This window comes from Chaetura pelagica, unplaced genomic scaffold, assembly GCF_000747805.2.
Source record: "Chaetura pelagica isolate M959 unplaced genomic scaffold, ChaPel_1.0 scaffold138, whole genome shotgun sequence".
Lineage (NCBI taxonomy): Eukaryota > Metazoa > Chordata > Aves > Apodiformes > Apodidae > Chaetura > Chaetura pelagica.
In genome coordinates, this window is record NW_009954215.1 from 436,001 (window position 1) to 455,568 (window position 19,568).

At 36.4% G+C, this 19,568-nt stretch overlaps 1 protein-coding gene across 1 annotated transcript in view; it reads left to right on the forward strand.

Annotated features, from left to right (window-relative positions):
• Window positions 1-19,568, forward strand: part of CLEC16A (C-type lectin domain family 16, member A) — a 51,114-nt gene that overhangs the window by 30,405 nt on the left and 1,141 nt on the right. The window contains exons 18-22 of the mRNA XM_010003285.1: window positions 283-403; window positions 2,940-3,091; window positions 3,766-3,970; window positions 5,329-5,493; window positions 11,023-11,166. Of these exons, the coding sequence (XP_010001587.1) occupies window positions 283-403; window positions 2,940-3,091; window positions 3,766-3,970; window positions 5,329-5,493; window positions 11,023-11,166 (787 nt within the window). The remainder of the gene's footprint in view (window positions 1-282; window positions 404-2,939; window positions 3,092-3,765; window positions 3,971-5,328; window positions 5,494-11,022; window positions 11,167-19,568) is intronic.

Sequence of the window (19,568 nt, forward strand, 5' to 3'; positions counted from 1 at the left end):
CTCTGGTGATCATTTCCCTGTCAGGTACAATTTGTATAAGTGTGCCAGTGGGATAAAAGCTCTGCTGCTTCTACTTCACTGAAAATAAACAGCATGTTTTGACTTCTTCTATATCCTTTTTGTAACTAACTTTTAAATTACTTTTTCTCAGTTTAAAAAGTAGGTTTACTGCATGACAGCAAACTGGTGTGTTGTAAAAGTAATAATACATTAGTAAGATTCTGTTAAAATATGTAGTACTCAGTGCAGCAGTATTTAATATTCTTACTTTAATTTCTCAAGGCAATCAGAGTTTTCTTCATGCTCCGTTCGCTATCACTGCACTTGCAAGATGGGCTGGAAACGCAGTTACCACTTACAAGGGAGGAAGATCTGATCAAGGCAGATGATGTTCTTGACTTGAGTAAGTAGTCCCTCAATTTCCCAAATACTTTATAACCTGGAAAAATTGCTGGACTTTTTCTTTTAAAGTTAAAAACCCAAATAGTTATCTTTTTTGTGTGATTGAGTACATGGGATGATTGTTTTAAGTTTGTCTTCCACTGGATTTGAAATGCTTCTTGTATTTTTATTTTTTTTTAAGAGATTGTTAATAAGTATTCCAGGATCTAAATGTTAGGACGTAAAGGATTCACAGTCCTTAATCTGGTTTCCTGGTATGTTTGTTTTCTAAATTAACTGATCCTTGGAGAATTTCTTTATTCTGCTCTCACCTATTCAAAATGCACTTAAACCACTCATGAATTTCAAGAGACTGGAAGTAATTACTCCAGCAGCTACACTGTGCTGCCTTGCTGATACTGGGAATCGGTTGTCCTGTCCCACTCACTTCCCTTCATCCCCTGCCCTCGAGTTCTTCACACCTCTTCTGTCATGTTGAAGTTGGCGTGTGGAAGCTTTTACTCCCATAGTTGAACAGGATGCTGAGCTATTCCCAAGGGATTACAGATTATATCAGAGATAAAGCTGAATCTTTTGCAGAGGTGTTTCAGTAGTTCCAGATACACTCCTGAGATACTGTTGAGTAAACATTTAGTATAATTTTGTGTCTTTTAATTATCACTTTGGAGACATTTTCAATCTCACAGGTTTTTCTCAATCTATGTTGTTACAACGCATTTTAATTTTTCCTGAAGATTGATATGTCTCCAGTGGTTATGCTCGTTCATATACACATTGTGTCAAGAAGGACTAGAGGTTAACAATATCCAGTAATTATTTCAGCTAGTGTTTTCATTTTGAAAAACCCTACAAAACTCACTTTATCAAAATGGCATCTTTTTTTCCTCTGAATGCAATGCTGGTGTTTTATGGGAGCTTGATGTGAAAGGCGAAAGCTTCTTGCAAAGAGGCATTTTAGTATTTTGGTGTGCATATGTTCATTGTAAACCTTTCAGTGTTGCAAGGTTGACAGCACAGTGTATGACTGTATGTTTAGAAATGAGTCAGGTATTCCACAGAAGATGCATTCTATATTGCTGGGTATGCTGCCACCAGAATGAGAGATAGCATTACTTTCCAGTACTGGCTTTTTACTGTAAATAGTTTTGAAGCACTCATGTGTTATGGGATAACTGCCTGTCTTAGACTGCATGTGAGTTCATAGGTGTCTGATGTAGGTGGCTGCTTTCATCTGATTCAGCAGCTCACTGTTTGTGTGAAGTTCACTGGCAGCTCAAATTAACAGCCTCCGTGCTTGGTTTCAGGCTGCTGATCTGTTAGAGACAGTGTTTCAAATGCCATGGCCGAGAGGTAAATGATGATACATGTTATTTCTTAGCTAAACTGAAAGAAGTAACATTATAGCCTAAATTCATAGGCCAGTTCAGTATAAATGTCACTTGCATTATTCTTGTTTTCCTATGACTGAGAAATATTGGTTAAAAACTTCAAGCTTTCCAGCTTGTTATAAACAAAAATAATTTACTTACTAGAAAGTAATTTATGGAGGGATGTATTGGATCTGCATGTGTGTTACCACTTCTACATGCCTACATATAAAATATATACGAATATTTAGAAAAAAAAAATGTAGAGCTTCTGCTGCATTTAATATATATTCTCTTTTATTGTTCAGATTATTGCACCAATGACATTCTAATAATATTTGAGTTGGATTTTGTTCACTAAACATAGGAGATCTAAAGTGGCAATGTGGGCTATGATTTATTTTTTTTGCCTGCTGTCTCCACTGGGGAAGAAATCTCCCATAGGCTCCTGTAGTGGTATTTGCTAGTCCTCTGGGTTTCTTGAGCCTTCTAGGGCACATGAGAAGGTGATAGCAAACAATCCACATGTAGCTGAATCATTTAGTGTAGGCATTGCAGAAAAGAGCAACATAGTATTTATTGATTAAACTTATATTTTGAATTTTTTCTAAAGCGCTCACTAAATTAGCAGTAATTATCCTCTTTTAATTGTATTAGGGCTCCATATTTCCTCCTTTTCTCTCCTACTACCCTATCAGTTTCAAATGGAACCTACTGGTAAAGGGTAATTGGTAGAATCATAGAAATGTTAGTTAGAAGGGACCTTTCTGTTGTGGTGTGTGGGGGGAGGGTTGGGAGAAGAGGAGGTTGATGTGAGGAAGTGTTTGGTTTGGTTTTTTGAAACTTGAAAACCTTTGGTGACAGAAATTCCACAACCTTTTCTGGATAGCCTCTGGTTCTGTGTTATGCACAAAGAATTTCATCAGCTCCCAAACCATGATTTATGGCTGTTTTCTCTGGTTGTATGAGCTGCTGCTGCAAAGAGCTGTATGCTTCCACTTGTAACTTGTATCTATCCCACAGATGTTTTCAGTGTGAGATATGGTGTTATCTGCTTGTTTAGATGTTTTGATAAGGAAAATTAAATTTTACTGGTCTTTATGTTGTATAAAACATAAAAATGCAGAATCTTTAACTTCAGTATCAATTGTACCTTTTTTTCTTCTTCAGATAACAGTGATCTAATTGCTTGTACAGTCATAACAAAGGATGGGGGTCAAGTTCAAAGATTCCTGGCTGTGGATATTTACCAGATGAGTCTGGTTGAGCCAGATATTGCCAGACTTGGATGGGGAGTAGTTAAATTTGCAGGTCTCTTGCAGGTAGGAGAAGTTTTACTCTGGGTCATTACTTTTTCACAGCTGAAACATCTACATTTATGTTGGATAAATAGTAATACAAATACTAGCTCATATATTTAAGCTCTGTACCATGCTTTCTTGTTTCTCCATACTTGTTTCTTTTGTTTCTTTTTTTCTAGTTCTTGCCTTTTAAACTATTTGTGATTTTCTAAAGAAGTTTACATAGCTAATTAGAAAGTGAGGTGTCTTCCCCAATATGTATGGGACTATGTTCATTTGAACACATAAATTGTATACAGTTAGGATTGAGTTCAAGTGCTTTCCTTAATGGGTGGGGAAGGTGACAGGTTATTACTTCAAAATCTATGCTTATCTACTTGATTTCAAAAGCTTTTAGGAGTTTTTCTTATTTATTTCTCTTTCCTGCCTAGTCAACACTGTTTGTATTTCCTGAAAATTTGCTATGCTCAGATAAATTAATTGAATTTTAAACTGGCTTAATCTCTGTAAGGACTAATTTCTGAATACCTAAATGAAAGGTTGTGCAACTTGCATGTTGTGTATTTTTTAACATGGAAACTGATTTTTAGGAGCTTCAGTGGAGTGTTTGTAGGATTTTATTTTAGTGTTGATATTCAATCTATAGTTTTAAAGTGCTAACTTTCATTAGCTATTTGCCTTTTGTTTCTTTTTAGGATATGCAGGTGACTGGGGTGGAGGATGACAGTAGAGCTCTGAACATAATAATACACAAGCCTGCCTCAAGTCCTCACTCTAAACCCTTCCCTATCCTTCAAGCTACATTTGTGTTTTCCGATCACATTCGCTGCATTATTGCAAAGCAGCGTCTGGCAAAAGGCCGGATCCAAGCCCGGCGAATGAAAATGCAGAGAATTGCAGGTGAATGGCTGTTTTTAAATTATTTTTTATGGCACAGCAAGTCACTCTTTAGCATAAGGCTATGTTAGACAAATCAAAGTGATGGTCCACAGGAAGCTGTAAACCCATGTCTAGTCTCCAAGCAATATACTTTATTGGGTTAAAGTATATGTTTTCGTATTTAATGATAGACATGTCAAAGAAAGGATGAAAAATAAGGAATCCTGTCTTGTTACTACTATCTGCCAATGACTTCACAAAATTCAACATTTCTCTTTAAATGTGGTTCAGTGCTATAAAATTCAAATGCCCTGCTTAGAAAGCAGATGTTCTACTGCCTTAGGGTTAAATTGGAGCTCAGCTTGCCCGAGTCCTGAGCTGCATGGTGTCCTGATGCTGTTGATGATAATGCTTAATTCTTGGTTGCGGTGATGAGCAATTCAAAGTGTTGAGTGAACTAACAGCAGCCAGATTTCTGTGTTTTGGTGAAATGCATGTGAGGAGATGAAGGAAAGAGTTAATTTGAGTAGATGGTAAGGAGTGGTTAGATGTTACTTGACTATTGAGTGAGCAAAGAATAATCCAGGCTGAAACCGGATGAATGTATTAGTGAGTACAGAGAAGGAAACTGAAATACAGGAAGGAAAATAGATGGGGAAGTGACAAAGGATGCCAGCTAGCTCAGTCACTTGGATTGTGCAGGAGCGATAATGAATTAATCAGAGTTGTGAAAAACAAAGTAAAAGCTGCTCTTAAAATTGAGTTGGCCACACAATTATTCTGATTACAGATTATTTAATATTATTTTAGTAGTTTATGGTTCTGTTTTATGCTTTGAGTATACAAAAGAGATATGTCATACTTTTATGGTTTGCTTCATGTTAATAGATGTAAAGCAAGTTAGAGGTTACTACAGGTCTATTTTTGTAGTAGAATTTTGGATTGAATGGTAATGCAAAGATGGGAGGGTTTTTTGCGATTTCTCTGTGAATTGTGTCTTTAAGTGGCTTTCTGCAGTGTCTTGTATCTAATGGGTGACTTTACTTACGCAGAGAAAAACAGAAGGTTTAAAAAAAAAACACCTCCTATGGCTTGTTTAGTGCAAGATTACTCTAATCCTTTTTTTTGTCCTCAACTGTTTTCTGAGGCTTCCCTTGTGGGAATGTGATGTGGACAGCAATGATAGAAAAGGTTGCCAGAAATGTTGTCCCTCCTCCAATGCAATTGTAGCCATAATAAAAGAGGTAAATACAGCCAAATTATGTTAAACAATCTCATTTACCTCTTCAAATCCTGAACAAACTATCAATTTTCTTTTCACCTGTTCTTCCTTTTATGTATTTTTAGTAACAAAAATTGTCAATTGTGATTAAACATAGCTCTCCTGGATCTTCCTGTTCAGCCTTCAAATGAAGTTATGGGTTTTGGACACAGCTCTACAGCAGCCCAGCACCTTCCATTCAGATTTTATGATCAGTCCCGACGTGGTAGCAGTGATCCTACAGTGCAACGCTCTGTTTTTGCATCTGTTGACAAAGTTCCAGGTAAGAATAACATTAATTATCAAGCAATTTTTCATTTGTGATTTGTATCTGCAAAAGCTTAACTGTGGCTTTGATAAGTAACCAAAAGCTTGTTGTGATACATTTCTAAACATACAATTCCATGATGAGCCTTATGGAAAAATTTACTCCTAGAGAAACAAGTAATATCTGAGTGTGTGTTCCAGGTGCATTGTGAGCAACGTATCCATGGCAGTTTCTGCAAACACACTGCAAGTGTCTTGATACTTTGCCTTCCTTTACAAATTGTGTCAGTTTAAATCATGTTTCACATACCTGGTATGTATGTAACACAAATGTCTGTTGTGCAAAATTCCTCCTTTAATTTGGTTATGATCATTGTCTTTCCAGTTTTTAAAAACAGCTAGGACATTGTGTGTAGCTTCATTTACCTCAGAGCTAGCAAGGCAGAAAAGGCCCACTGCTACTTATAAAACATTAGCTTGTATTAAAGGAATTATTCTAAATCAATGAACTCTTTGGTTTTCTGTCTCCTTTTACAAAGTGACATCTTTGCAGAGATTTATTTTACAGATAGTGAACTTTTCTCCTTTTGGACTGAGTAGTTTTGAAGTTGATATCATACTCTGAATGTCCCCCCTACCTCCTACTTCCCCCAGCTTTACATGCTGAGCCTGACATCATACAGTGTGGAATATCCCTCTGGACAGCCAGGTCAGCTGTCCGAGCTGTGTCCCCCCATCTCTGTGCACCCCCAGCCTGCTGGCTGGTGGGGCAGTTTGGGGAGCAGAAAAGGCCTTGACTGTGTGAGCTCTGCTGAGCAGTAACTAAAACATCTCTGCATTATCAGCCCTGTTTCCAGCACAAATCCAGAACATACCCCATATTAGCTCCTGTGAAGAAAATGAACTCCATCCCAGCCAAAACCAGCACACTGATTCAAAAGCCCTACTTAAAAAATAGATGTTCTGCTACCTTAGGACTAAATTGGAGCTCATCTTGCTTAAGTCTGGGCAACAGAAATCAAAAAGACTAATATATTGTCCTTCAGGTGTTTCAAAACACAAGTCTATAGTGTATTATAGGCATATATTTATTTGCCATGACTTCCACGGAAAAGGTGTGGTTGAAAAGATTCCAGTGTTACTGTTTCAGAATCAACCTTCTGTAAGAAGAGTGCACTTGTATTTGTAATAACTGACTTCATCAACTAGTTCATTTTGGGGTGGAATGGGGAGATATTGGAGTGGTGCAACATGGTAGTTTATTCAAACAACCACACACTTATTTGGAATTCCAGGAAACTGAAGCTTCCATTGTATGCACAAGCAAATTCAGAGGAAAAAAGTATTGTGAAGCTTTTGACACCAAGCATGAGAAATCAGGCACAGGATATGAAAGTATTTCAAATGCTACATTTTAAAAATGTATTTTATGATAGCCAGTAATATAATAAAAATAGATTAATTTTGGTATAGCCATCTTAATTTTAAAATCTAAAGGGGAAAAATGGTCTTTCATAGCTTTGTAACCCTTCCAATGTGAAACAAAATGTAGGCAAGAATTCTGTATAAAGTTTGCATCACTTCTTGGGAATAGGAAAACTTTAAACAAAGCCCAGGAGTTTGTTCAGATTTATGAGAATAAAATTTATTTTATTTTTGTAAAATATTCTTAACTCTAGAAGCATGAACTAGGATTAATGAACCAGATACTAATCCTGTCATCATCAGAATGATGTAGAGCTAACTCATTTCTGTGCACAGGCATTCAAGCAGAAGTGCTTAATTAAGGCAGTTTGACAGCAGTAAGATTACACAAGATACAATTACCTTGATTTATGTAATATGAATTACTGCTTGTGTGCAAGAAATTAAAGATACTATTGAAACAGGTTTGAAAACAGTCTTTGACTGTTACCATCTGGGGAGTTCACAATTTACGAGGATTATTTTCCATTTAAAAAAGGAGCACATTCTGAGACTGAGAATTCTCAAGCCTGTGGTTTAATGCTGACATGTGCTTTAGCTCTCTCCATGCCAGTTGAACTACTGTAACTATCCTAATTTCTTTCAACTTGTAGAAAGGACTTCTCTGGTTGATGAAAGAAATTAATGAGTTCCTCTGTATGTTAAAGGACAGTAAAAAAAAAATGCTGTTTCAACAAAGTACCACTTGTAATAGGGATGTTCTGGCCAGGCATAAAGAGCATGAACCATGGCAAAGAGTTAAGTCCCCTGATCACTGTACTTCAAACTAGTTTCTTAAGTATACTTCTAAATTGAAGAGAAGAAATTAGTAAAGCTGCAGCCATCATATATTGGCATTGCATGGCAAATGTGGAGACTAAAAATGTCCGATAATCCATTTTTCAGTGCTGGTTGGAGCTGCAGAGCTTTAAGGGACAAGGTTTTTTTTCCACGTGTGTTTTCTTGGCAACAAAAACATTTTTTGCATTAAAACAGTTATTCTTCAGTTTTATGAGGTAGCAATGGAGTTTCTTAAATGTAAACAATCTCTACAATGCATCAGGTTTTCTGAGGCAGAATAGCACTTTGAAAAATCAAAAATAAGTACTGAAAGAAATAATTTTCAGGCATGTAAGGATTTTTTTCATTCATACTTGCAAAAAAGATCAGATCTGGCATTTCCTTGTTGACCAACTGTTGGACCAATATGTTGAAATATGTGAATTGCTTAAAACAGAATAGAAATAAATCGAAATACACTGGTGTAATTGATACAGTTTATAATGAAAATGCAGTTTCTGCTTTCTTGTCCAAGGTTTTATTTCTATTTCTCAGGCATTTTTATTATTTTTTTTAATTGTCCTATTTGTCTTGTTCTTTATCACCGCCATCCCTTCCCCTTCTCCTCATCTTTAAATTTTGTTCTTAGGAGATCTTATAGTTCAGGCTGTCTTTCACATGAAATAATTTGAGACAGTAGGAAGATTTTCTCCTATTTAGGAGACAGATTTGCATTAATTTGCCTAAGAAAAAGTTGCTTTAAAGAAAAGCTAAGAGGCTGTTTCAAGTTTGGCATGAAATTTTGACACGACATTTTGCTGCTGTTATGTAAAACGTGGCAAAAGCATAACTATTTTATGAAGAAACATAGCCTAATGAAACATTTTTATTATGGAAATAAGGTATTTTTCAAGGAACTGGCAGGGTACATCTTCACAGTAATATTTTACTGAGTCTTAAAGAGAAAATTATGTTTAAACAGAAGGGTGATTACTGGAAAGGAAATACTCATTTGTAGCTAACCTCTATCACAACTTGAGAGTCATATATTAGTAACAAAAGCACTCCTAGAACCTTTTACTTCCTCTAGCTATGATTAATTTCACTGATCTTTTCTTTGCAGATTATTTCCTGAAGGAGTTTCCTTGTTAGAATACTCATTCTTGGTCAGTAGTTTCCCGGATACAGTATTCTGAAGAATTTAAACGTACCTTTCCCTCCTATCTAAATTACCTTCCTGTAACACACTTAAAATCCATTCTCTGCAGTTGTATTGGGAGAGAAAATACATTGAGATCATTTACAAGCAGTGTAAGGCCATGAATCCCTAAGTGCTGGTCTGCAGAACCTTCAGACAGGCCAGCTTTTCCTCTGATAGTCACAGGATACCCTGCTTATTTTTTCTATTATTTGTTGAGGATGGAATATTTCTCCTCCTTTGACATAAAAACCTTTTGTGAATGTGAAAAGCCTTGGATGGATATAACTTCTTCTAGCACTGTAAGGGAACCAAAACATATTGATGTAAGTAAGCACCTGCCAAAAACCAAGTTGTATTCACTTTAGCAGATGGCTTTGCCTCCATTCTCTGCTCACAGGTCCATTAATTATTCCTTGTTTCCCATCCTAACTGGTATTTTAAAATATGAAGTATGTGTGAGAAACCTAGTGCACATTTGCTATATTAAAAATTGTATGTGTTGGTGGCCCTGAGTGCTGTAGAAGTTTTTCAAATTTGAGGTAGTTTAGTTTGTGGTTAACTTTTTGCAGACTATCAGGCGTCACTGTGTGTAACCTCAGTTTAACTTATCTCAGTGACTGTAGAAGATCAATTAGTTTGGTTTCTGAAATAAAATACATGGATTTCTTTACATTAATGGAATTCTTAGCTACTTAGCAAACTATTTTGTTTTTAACTAAAATAAATGTTTCCTGCCATGGTGGTTATTTAATTATTTCAAGTGGTGTTCATATTGGACATTGTTAATTATAAAATAAGAAAAAAGCTTGGTAAAAGTGGCATTCACCCATCTAAAGCTATAATGCAACTTCTACAGCAATCCAGACAGCATTGTGCTTCTGCAAGTAGTTTTGAGTCTAGTTTTTTAGTATAAGCATAGAGGGTAAGAGGTGGTACTGAGTACCTCATCCACCCAGTGCCATGGAAGATTCTACATAGAACAAAGAATAGTGTGAAAAGAATAAAGAATTGCGTGGTGCCTTTTCTTTCTCTCATAACTGATTGTCAGATAAATTTCCTGTTTGCTGTTCACTATGCAATGAAGGCAACAAGTATATTGTTGGGTGTTTCATAGTGCACATTGTGACTACTTTTAATAATTCAGGGAACTGCCAATTAAAAGTAAACTTTTGCATTAATACTTTTCCATGGGAGGGTGAGGAGAGCTGCAGAAGCAGCTGAGTTATGTACGTTACCTGCTATATGGCCCAGATTGAAGATACTTCTTTTGCTGTAAGTGCTTCATATTCTGAAAAGCTGCTTGCTGTCAAAACCTGAAGAGATGACTAAAAGCTTCCAAGTACTAGGAGGAATGTCTGCCAAAGGAAAAACTTTCTAATAAAATGAAGGAATTGCTGTAGGTGTGTTGTTGTGCAGAAGATTGCTGAGAACCACAAGAAGGGTGAAATCTTCTAAAGAAAGTAAGAGATGAATGAAGTATGAGCAATGCAGAGGTAGTTGTCTTCACTGGACTTGCGTGGGACAGGCAGCTCATGAACTTTTCTTTCAGAGCACATTGTAAAATCTACCAGGTCGTTCCATGGCATAGAATGGCCACAGCATGGTATAACGCTTCTAGATTCTAGATCTTTAAGATTTTGATTCTTCTTCATAGCTGTATAGACTTTTCCAATCTGTGGACTGAAGAAAAATCAACTTGTGAGATTAAATCCAAGGTTTGGTTGATTAAAAGAAGTTGTTATCCCTGCCTTCTATCTGAGAGGTTTTTTGTTCACTTATGACTGAACTGTTTTCCTTTTCACATTAAGGTCTATGACCTATTAATTTCTTGAATATATCAAAAACTGAAACATTCTGACACATTTTGACTTTGAAAGCTCTAAGTTTTAAAATGTTTTTACTCCTTTAGCCTCTACTTTCTTATTCACTGACCAGCATTTGTAGCACGTTTTCAGTGCAATGCATTTGGGTTTTCAGGCTTCTGAGATGAAGGTGGCAGAGGCTGCATCTTCTGGGTCACTGTGGAATTAGCCTGGTTCATGTAGGTTAGTTCTTTCAAGCTAATTATTGACTCATAAATTTTCTTGTCCTGTTTTGCAGGCTTTGCTGTAGCCCAGTGTATAAATCAGCACAATCCATCACCACTTTCATCACCATCACCATCCAGTGGCAGTGGGAGTACAGGGCGCTGTGATTCAGTGACTGCAAGCTCAACATCCACTCCTGCTGCACAGAGCCCATCAGGTATTAAACCACGATTTTCAGCCTAGGCTCTAAGGGATGTAGAGTAGTTTATAATAAAATAAAAGTTACTATGTTACTGGATTCGAAACAGTAGGGCTGTATGTTTTTAGATCACTTGATCCTTCAACTAAACCAGTTAAAGTAAATTGTGGTGAAAATTTTAATTATTTCTTCAGCTTTCTGGAACTTGGCATCTTTTAGCAGTGATTTTAAGTACTGGTGAACTAATGTCCTGCTTGTTTGACTTGTCTCCTAGCCCATACTATTTAAAATGATGTTTGGTTTGGATTTATTTTTTTTTTATCTAAGTATTGCTTTCCATAAATTTGTCATACAAACTGTTAGCCTTTCACTGTAGTGCGTAAATTGATCTCCCCATAAAGCATCTTTTTTTAACTGGGTGACATTTGCTTTTGTATGTTTATCTGATACTCATGTTAATTTTAAACAATGGGCCAAATATGAAATATTTAAAATTACTTACTTAGGATGCTAATATTTTAAAATTTTGCAATAACACTACTCTGGCTGAACACCACCACCTCTGAGGTTGTTTCATGAGTGCAGAAGAAGCTGCCATAAAAACTGACAGTTTAAGTTTCACAGATGCAGCTACCATGCATTTGTGTTGGTCAGTGTATTTAGTGGATATGTTTATACTGCAACTTCCTGTTGCATTCCTCCTTTTCTTTGGTGTAGAATCTGTGGAGAATCTTGTAATGGTGTTTGTTCTGAGTGCAGATTATGTGTGAGGTAAAGCCTCAAGCTGGAGACTAAACAAGAAGTAGATCCTGAAGGGTGCGTACTGAAATGTTTTTGAGCTAGAACTAACCTCTACCTCCTCTTGGTTATAAAGACATAACCATTTTGCCTCTATTTGGAAGCCTCATCTAAACTAAACTTTTTTTAAGTCTTACAGGAAATGATGCAATCTTTGTTAGGCATTTAGTGTTTTTTAGATTTCAGTGAACAATGTCATGAGAAGAATGTACGTTATTTGTCCAAAGTGACTATCCCTGAAAGAAATATTGCTGTCAAGGGCAAGCAAAGGCTGCTTATGAAGTCTATGAATGATATGTAAAGCATTTGAGCACCCAGACTCTAGGTTATAAAGCACCTGTTAGTCTGAGAGACTAAAATATAGTCAAAATGTTCTTGCAACTTGTGTGATTCTGGAATAAAATTCAGAATGTTTTTATATATGCAATCTATTCAAAACTTTGGAAGGACTTCTTTCTGTTTTCTCTTTTGGTAAATGATTGCTGTCATCTGGTATCTGGATGCCTAAATCTAAAAAAATTAGTCTTGTTGCTGTAAGCAACATGATAGCTCACAGAACTACCAAGCAAGACTATACTGCATGTTTCAAACTGAGATCTTTCAAATGTGTATAATCTGACTTCTATGAAAAATTTAGTAGATTCAGAGCATGTCTTTCCTCATCTAGCATAAAAAGATAGTGCCTTATTGAAGAAGAATCATAGACTGTAGTTAACAAAATTAAAATCTACTTACACAGTATGTTGGCATGTGTATCATATGAAATTCTGTTTATTTTTCCTGCGACTTAAAAAGCGTGATGGCAGGAGTCTACTCATTGGTTTAAAAAGAAAAAAAAAAAGTTTTAGATGCATAATGTAGATGCCTTAGCTTATCTAGTTGTGAGGCTGCAATGCTGCCTCCTACCACTAGCCGCATAGTAACCCTCAGCAGAGTCAGTGGAAATGAGCATGGGAATGGTGTCAGCTACTTCAGTCCCAAGTCAGTAGTTTACACTAACTGGCTGTAGGGATGACTTTTGAGCTGGGTTTTTTTCTGGTAACTCTACTCAGAGAGCAGTAACAAAGAGGAAGAATGTGGCTCTATGTGCATGAGCAGGTAATTTAGTGCTATAGGACAATGAACTGTTGATAGTGAGGTGCATGCATCTAATCTGCATGTTTAGGGATCTTGCTGTGTATCATACTTGCTCTGACCTTTACTGGTTCAGACATATGTTGCTATACAAATGTTAATTGTATTTGGTGCATAGTTGCAACAAATCTAACAGTTTGTATTACTTGTGAAGAATCTTGTTAATGCAGAGAAAATCAGACTCAAGCAGTGAGTGTACATAATTTTCAAAGCTGCTGTGTTGGTCTGAACCAAAACTGCTAATGTAGTTGCAGCCAGTAATGAACAAGTAATGTTTGTAGCTGAGTGGATGACAGTGTCTCAAGGTCCTTAGTATAGTCCAGAGAGGATTCTGAAATCCTTGAAGCTGGGAGGGATTTCTCTAGCCCAAGGATCTTTTTTGACACTTTTTGCTAATCTACAGTGTAGTATGAATGCTGAAGTCTCTTTCTGGGAACAATGTTTCTGCATTAATTGATTTGACCAGTTCACTGCAAGTTTGTAATTAATGGTCTCATTAATATTATCTGTTTCATAGTATTTATATGTAATTGTGATATGTAGTGGAAACTGTTGCCAGGAGCATGACCATAAAAAGATTATCTGTTCGGTATGCGAATACAGCTGCTCTGTGGGCTTCTGCATGAACAGAAGTATCCTACTGAAATAAGTGATAATGTCTTGAGCACTGTCTGTGTTGTATCAGGTCTTACTGACCACTCAGCTGAGTTACAGAAGCAATTGTTGGTATTTAGCCACACCAATGTAAAACAATATGATTTTCCCTTAACCTGTGGAGGACAATTGAATCTAAACTGCTTTACTCTGCTGTGAAGCAAAAGAGAAGGTTTGCATGATGTGAAATGGCTCCTTCAATGAGGAAATAACAAGTAGGTGTTGAACAGCAAGCAGCTACCAAAATCTAGTTTATACTTCAAGGTAGCACTTGGATGCTGCCACTGTCTGTCACATTTGAACCTCCCTTTTCATTTCCCATTCCATTTTGAATGTGCTCACGCAAGCACATCTACATCCCTCCTTCCTTCCCTGCTCCCCTGTTTGTTCTGGCAGCTGCTTAGGTTGTTGACCATGCTGGGTTGCTCAGGAACTTCAGTCAAGAAGGCCAAACAAGATAAAGGGGAGATGTGGATGTGGACTTCAAGGAAGCTACAATTCCCTTCCTTAAGTGCAACATCTTAACCTGTGGCAGCAGTTTCTACTGTAAACTTGTGACTACAGTGTCCTGAGCTACTGCCTGTTCACAGATTTAAACTGTTGAGTTTGATATATTTGAGATGGTACCTGTAAGCTTCAGAGCTGTTTCAGGAAACAGGATTTGGAACATACATGATGACTTTTACATATAAAAGTGATAGATGAGAACAAAATTAAGACATATTGCGTAATTCTTGGTTGAGAGAAAACAATATTACAAGACAGAGTATATGTTAAAGGTTAAACAGTAAAAGCTTTCAGAAATGTGTCCCAAGAAAAAAAAGATTATTTGGTGTTTTTTAAAAATATTTCACTTGCTCTCACTCCTACTTGCATCAAGTAATCATACAGTATTTTAACGTAAGGAGTGAGATTAACTGAACTTACATAGAATCATGTGACTGCTATGCATGTTTCAGTCATGGTAAGAGAACAATATTTGCATCAACTGCTTTGTCATGAGCAAAATGAACTCTTACAATTCCTGAGTTTCAGCTATCCTAGCTAATAATTGTCACTATACCTCATGGCACAGATACTTTGAAGCCTAGCAGCTTTAAAGCAGTTCCCCCATTTGCAGTATTTAGGAATTAAGCTTAGCCCTTTACAACATCCTGGTTCCTTAAAATTAAGAGAGTAAAAGTCATCCCTTAGAAAAAGCAGAATCCCTAGCAAGACAGAAGAAGCAGTATCAAGTTCTGCAAATGCTGCTATCAGGTTGGGGTTTTTTCCTTTGTATTTTTTAAAATAACATGTCTGTTGGAAATGTTGGTGTAAAAATGTTGTCTTGCTGGGCAGATTTTAATCATCAAGCCTCTGAGTTTAGAAAACAGTCCTTTCTTGGCTACACTTGCTGAAACCAGCACTTCTTTAAAGTACTTATTATTATATATGCCGAGGATTAAGATAAGCTCTCTTACTGTAAGTTAACAGTCTTCCAGAATTTCATATGTGTAATGACATCTATGCTGTATTTTATCACTTTTTAAGTTGTCTTAAGCTTTAAAATGCAATTGGCTTCAGTACTTAAGAAAATGTTTACATTGAAGCAATGGATATTGAGGACTTCAGGAGGCATTGATTTTCTATGCCACTTACGCCGTATTTCACACATCTGGCAGATATTGATGGTAAAAGGTCTAAAGTAAGTACAGAGGATTGTCCTGTGTTGCAGAGAATTGGATTTCAGTCTGTAAAATAATATTTATTCCAAGGAAAGGATAATTAATCAAGCATGGAGAGGCTGCAAGAGCAGTGCCTGCAATCTTACTGAAGCCATCTCTGCCTTTTCTCTCTATATCAGTAATGTAAATGTGGTTTGATCGGTTCTATGGTGCTGGTAATTTCCTAACTAGGTGAGGAAAGGTTTTTGTTTCTAGAAAGTTTCTTTTCTAGAAACTTCCTACGCACCAGGCATCATCATCTGAACTGCTGCTATCTTTTAAAACACTCAGCTTGGCTCTATTATAACCCAAATCTTATGCTTCAGTTTCATATTATAAACTAACAGGGCTGAATGGACTGAAGTATTGTCGCCTGCACAGTAATGCACCTCTTATAATTTATGGCCAGTGGAAATCAGAATAATTCTGCCACCAGAATTTGTGAGAAATAGCTTCTCTCGAGATTTCTCAAGCATGTGAGTAGGTTGTTATGCAACTAAATGCCTGCCAGCCCCTACTTGGTGTAAATGCTGCTGGCATTGCCAGACAAACCCAAACTGTATTATGAACGTTTTCAGAAAGGTAAGCAAAAATTAGATTCAGCTAAACTTACTTATTCCTAAAGAATGAATACTTCCTATTTCAGAAGTATTATTTCTCAGATTTGTAAGACTCATGGTTTGGTGTCAAATTGTATTCAAGATAACAGCAGTTACGGATGTGTCCTTGTCGCTTATTCTTGTTGCTGCTCTAACATTTATCCTTTGTATTCATTCCAGTTTCCCTTCCTTGTTCCATTGTTAAAGCCTTTGTATGATATATCGCTGTGTTTTCCTCTAGTAAGGTCTGGCAGGAAAGGACGTCGGCGGGTGTTTAGTCTGTCGGAGGCTGACAGTCACGGTGGACACTGGGTTTAGGTCTTCAAGCAGCAGCTGCAACAGAAACTCACGCAATATCAATTCAGGCAGGTTCCTCCATAAGCTTTCAAAAGCCCATAACAGTTGATAGAACATATTTGGTTTCCATGCTGACAGCAATGACAGTGAGGTAGGAAACTGAAGAAAGCATCATAAATATTTGTTTCTACTGTTCTTTTGGGGAGAGCTGCAAAGGGATAATTAGCTGTTTCTGAAAGCCTTGTCTGCAGTTTCTCCCCTGTTTCTTGTCTATCAAGCTTCCAGCTTCAACACAGCTATGTCTTCATTTGCACACGGCTGTAGTGGAATTTAGTGAGCCCAGGCTCCTAATTGAATGGTAATGCAGGTACTTGACTGGCAGCAAGAAATCTGTTAATAACTTAAGTAAAATGGATAAGCATTCAGCGTAAGACTGTCCTTAGACTGTGATGGCACAACCTGAGTATTTTTATGATCACAAGCTCAGGCAGATGACTTTATGGGTTCTTTAATTATCTAAAGAGGTGAGGAGGGGAAGCAGATTTAAAAAAGATGACAATATGCTTCAGAGTACCTTCTTTTCTATATAACCTGGTTTAATTTGTATCTAATTGATTTCTTTTTTTTCCTATCATAGCATGAAGATATTTTACTCTGTTAATATATTAACAGTCTTTACCATCTTTATAGATTTATTTTTCATCTTTTCACTTAATGTGCTGTTATTTATATTTTTGTTATCCTTTCATAATATGTTGCTGTACAGCTTAGTACACTTCTCTGTAGATGATACTCAATTTTTCCTTTTCTGTTCTGTGTTAACATCACAACTGTTTTGAGAAACTGACTTCACTTTCCCTTTTTTTGGGTTTTTTGCAAGTCTAGTTTATTTTTTTGCCAGAACGCTTTTGCTTAAATCCATGGGGGCTGGGAAGACATATAAAGAAATGCTGTTTCCCACATTAGATGATAACTTTTTGACATTTAAGAGAAGAGCATATCTTAGTGAGTGGTGATTTTATTCAGGTTAATTTACAATTATTTTTTTGCTCTTTCTATCCAAAAGTCAAACTGGAATCCAGCGTTAGGAGTTTTTGGATTTTTTAAAGCCAGTTAGTATTTTTATCTGCAATATAGACAGAAGTTCCAGATACTGGGCAGAGAACTTAATCTCTAAAAATACTGAGTACTTCAAAAGACTTCTGAATCAATAGCTCGGTACCTATCTGGATTTTAGAGATGGAAGTTCTTGTAATAATCATTTCTTGAGATATTTTTTGGCTATGGTGCATCTTTTTGCCAATTGTTTATTACTGTTTCAGAGACTTTAAGAATTCAGATTTCTGAAGGGGTTTTTTCAGACTTTTGGATAGAAAAGTTGGACCTGTTGACTCCAGATACTTTTTTGTTGTTGTGTGGAAACTTTTTTCAAATACTTTATTTTCCTTTGTGGTGTTAAGAAGGGAGTCACTTTGATTTGGGCACAACAGAGCATAACAAAAGAATACATGTAACTGTCATGGTGTCAGTAAATGAAAGTATTGGGATAATATTTTAATATTTTGTTGGGAAAGGGGGGGGGGGGGGCAATTTTTTAAAAAAACTGAACTGTAGAACCAGAAGTGAAATAGCAGAACTGCAATAGAAATATACTGTATATAACATTCCTGAGCAGAATGCCATTGATTGATGATACTTGATTTACCAGAATGTCTCAGGTTTCTGAATCCTGAATTTTGGTGAATATTCATACTGTATTTAAGATTTAAAATAAGCATGGCAAAGTACACTTCACATTCTTTTAAGGTTTTGTAAATTCAGGAAGTAAGATCACCACAAACTGTTTTGTGCATATTTAAATGTTTGTGTTTATTTTGTAATTCAGAGAAATGAGGCTTTATTGCATTGTTTTCAGCAGTTCATTTTCCATGAAAGTCTTGCATCACTCCCTCCATTATCAGTGGCTACATTCTCAGGAAAGCTTCTTGACAGCTAAAAAGAAGAATCTGCAGAGATACTTGGAATGTGTTCTTATTTTTCAGAAATAGCCAGTGATGTCCCTTTTATTTAAAGGAGACTTTTTTACAATCTATAAATGTTGGTTTTATTAAAGTAAGAAGCTTTTGCCACTAATACAGCAAAAAAGTAAAATTAAGTGGTTTTCTGAAGTGAGAATGCACCATTGCTTGGGGTTATCTTACCAGAAGGGTAAAGGAAAAAAAAAATCTTGCTGTTACCCACTGATAATTCACTGATCCATTCCATTCTCAGCTTTTTCTTTCTGTTTTCCTTTTTGGTTTTTGTTTGTTTGTTTTGCCTTATGTTTATACTTTCTGTTCTCTTACAGAATTAATTGGAATAATTCTGAAACTGGAATATTTTTCAGGTCCCTGTGTATTAAAAGCAGAACCTAATTCTTAGCTTCTGTATTCACTACATTGCCTTGTAGACTTCCCTGCATATGCCTGTACACTTGAACACATGCTGTTTCTTGCACAAGCTGTAAAAATGGTCTGTCTTGAAGCTGGATACCTGTTATTTTAATTACATATATTACTCTGATCTAAAAAGAAAAAAGCCCTGACTTTTTTGGTCATACTTGCTCATATAAGGCTGTATCGCCTCATCCTCTCCATTCACTATCCGCCTGAACCAAATGAGTGGTTTGCTTGAGAGCTGGTTGGGATTTTAAGGGGGAAAGGACAGTACAAATAGCTGTTAATGTGGGGGTTTTTGTTGTGTGGGAGGATGTAGTACCATATCAGTTTTCTGTGGTATGTAATGCTTATTCCCAATTTGTGTTGTATGCTGCATGCTTAGGAGCACAGAAAAAAACAATCTTATCAAGGAAGCCTGCAGAAAAGCAGGCATGTTCTGCAGCACCTCTCAGTTAGAGGAAGTACGTTATTCTCTTTCTTGTTCTTCTGTTCTGCTTTCTCTGGTTCAGGTGTCACTTAAATGTGAATCTGGATAATGACATGAGTGAAAAACTTTCAAATTTTTGTAAGAAACCAACCACCTCTTGGGAAAATGAGATGTGGGGGTTCTTTTTTTATTATTATTTCTAAAGTGCTTCCTGAATGGGTTGGCTATTCATTTTAGTCTATATGAAATACTGGAGAGGCTTTCTTCTTACCTCTATATATTCTCTCTATGGAATATTTCTGATATTGCTGTGTATTCTCATACTGAATGTGTTAAACTTTCTGGTTCCTAATTTGAACAGATTCCTGCT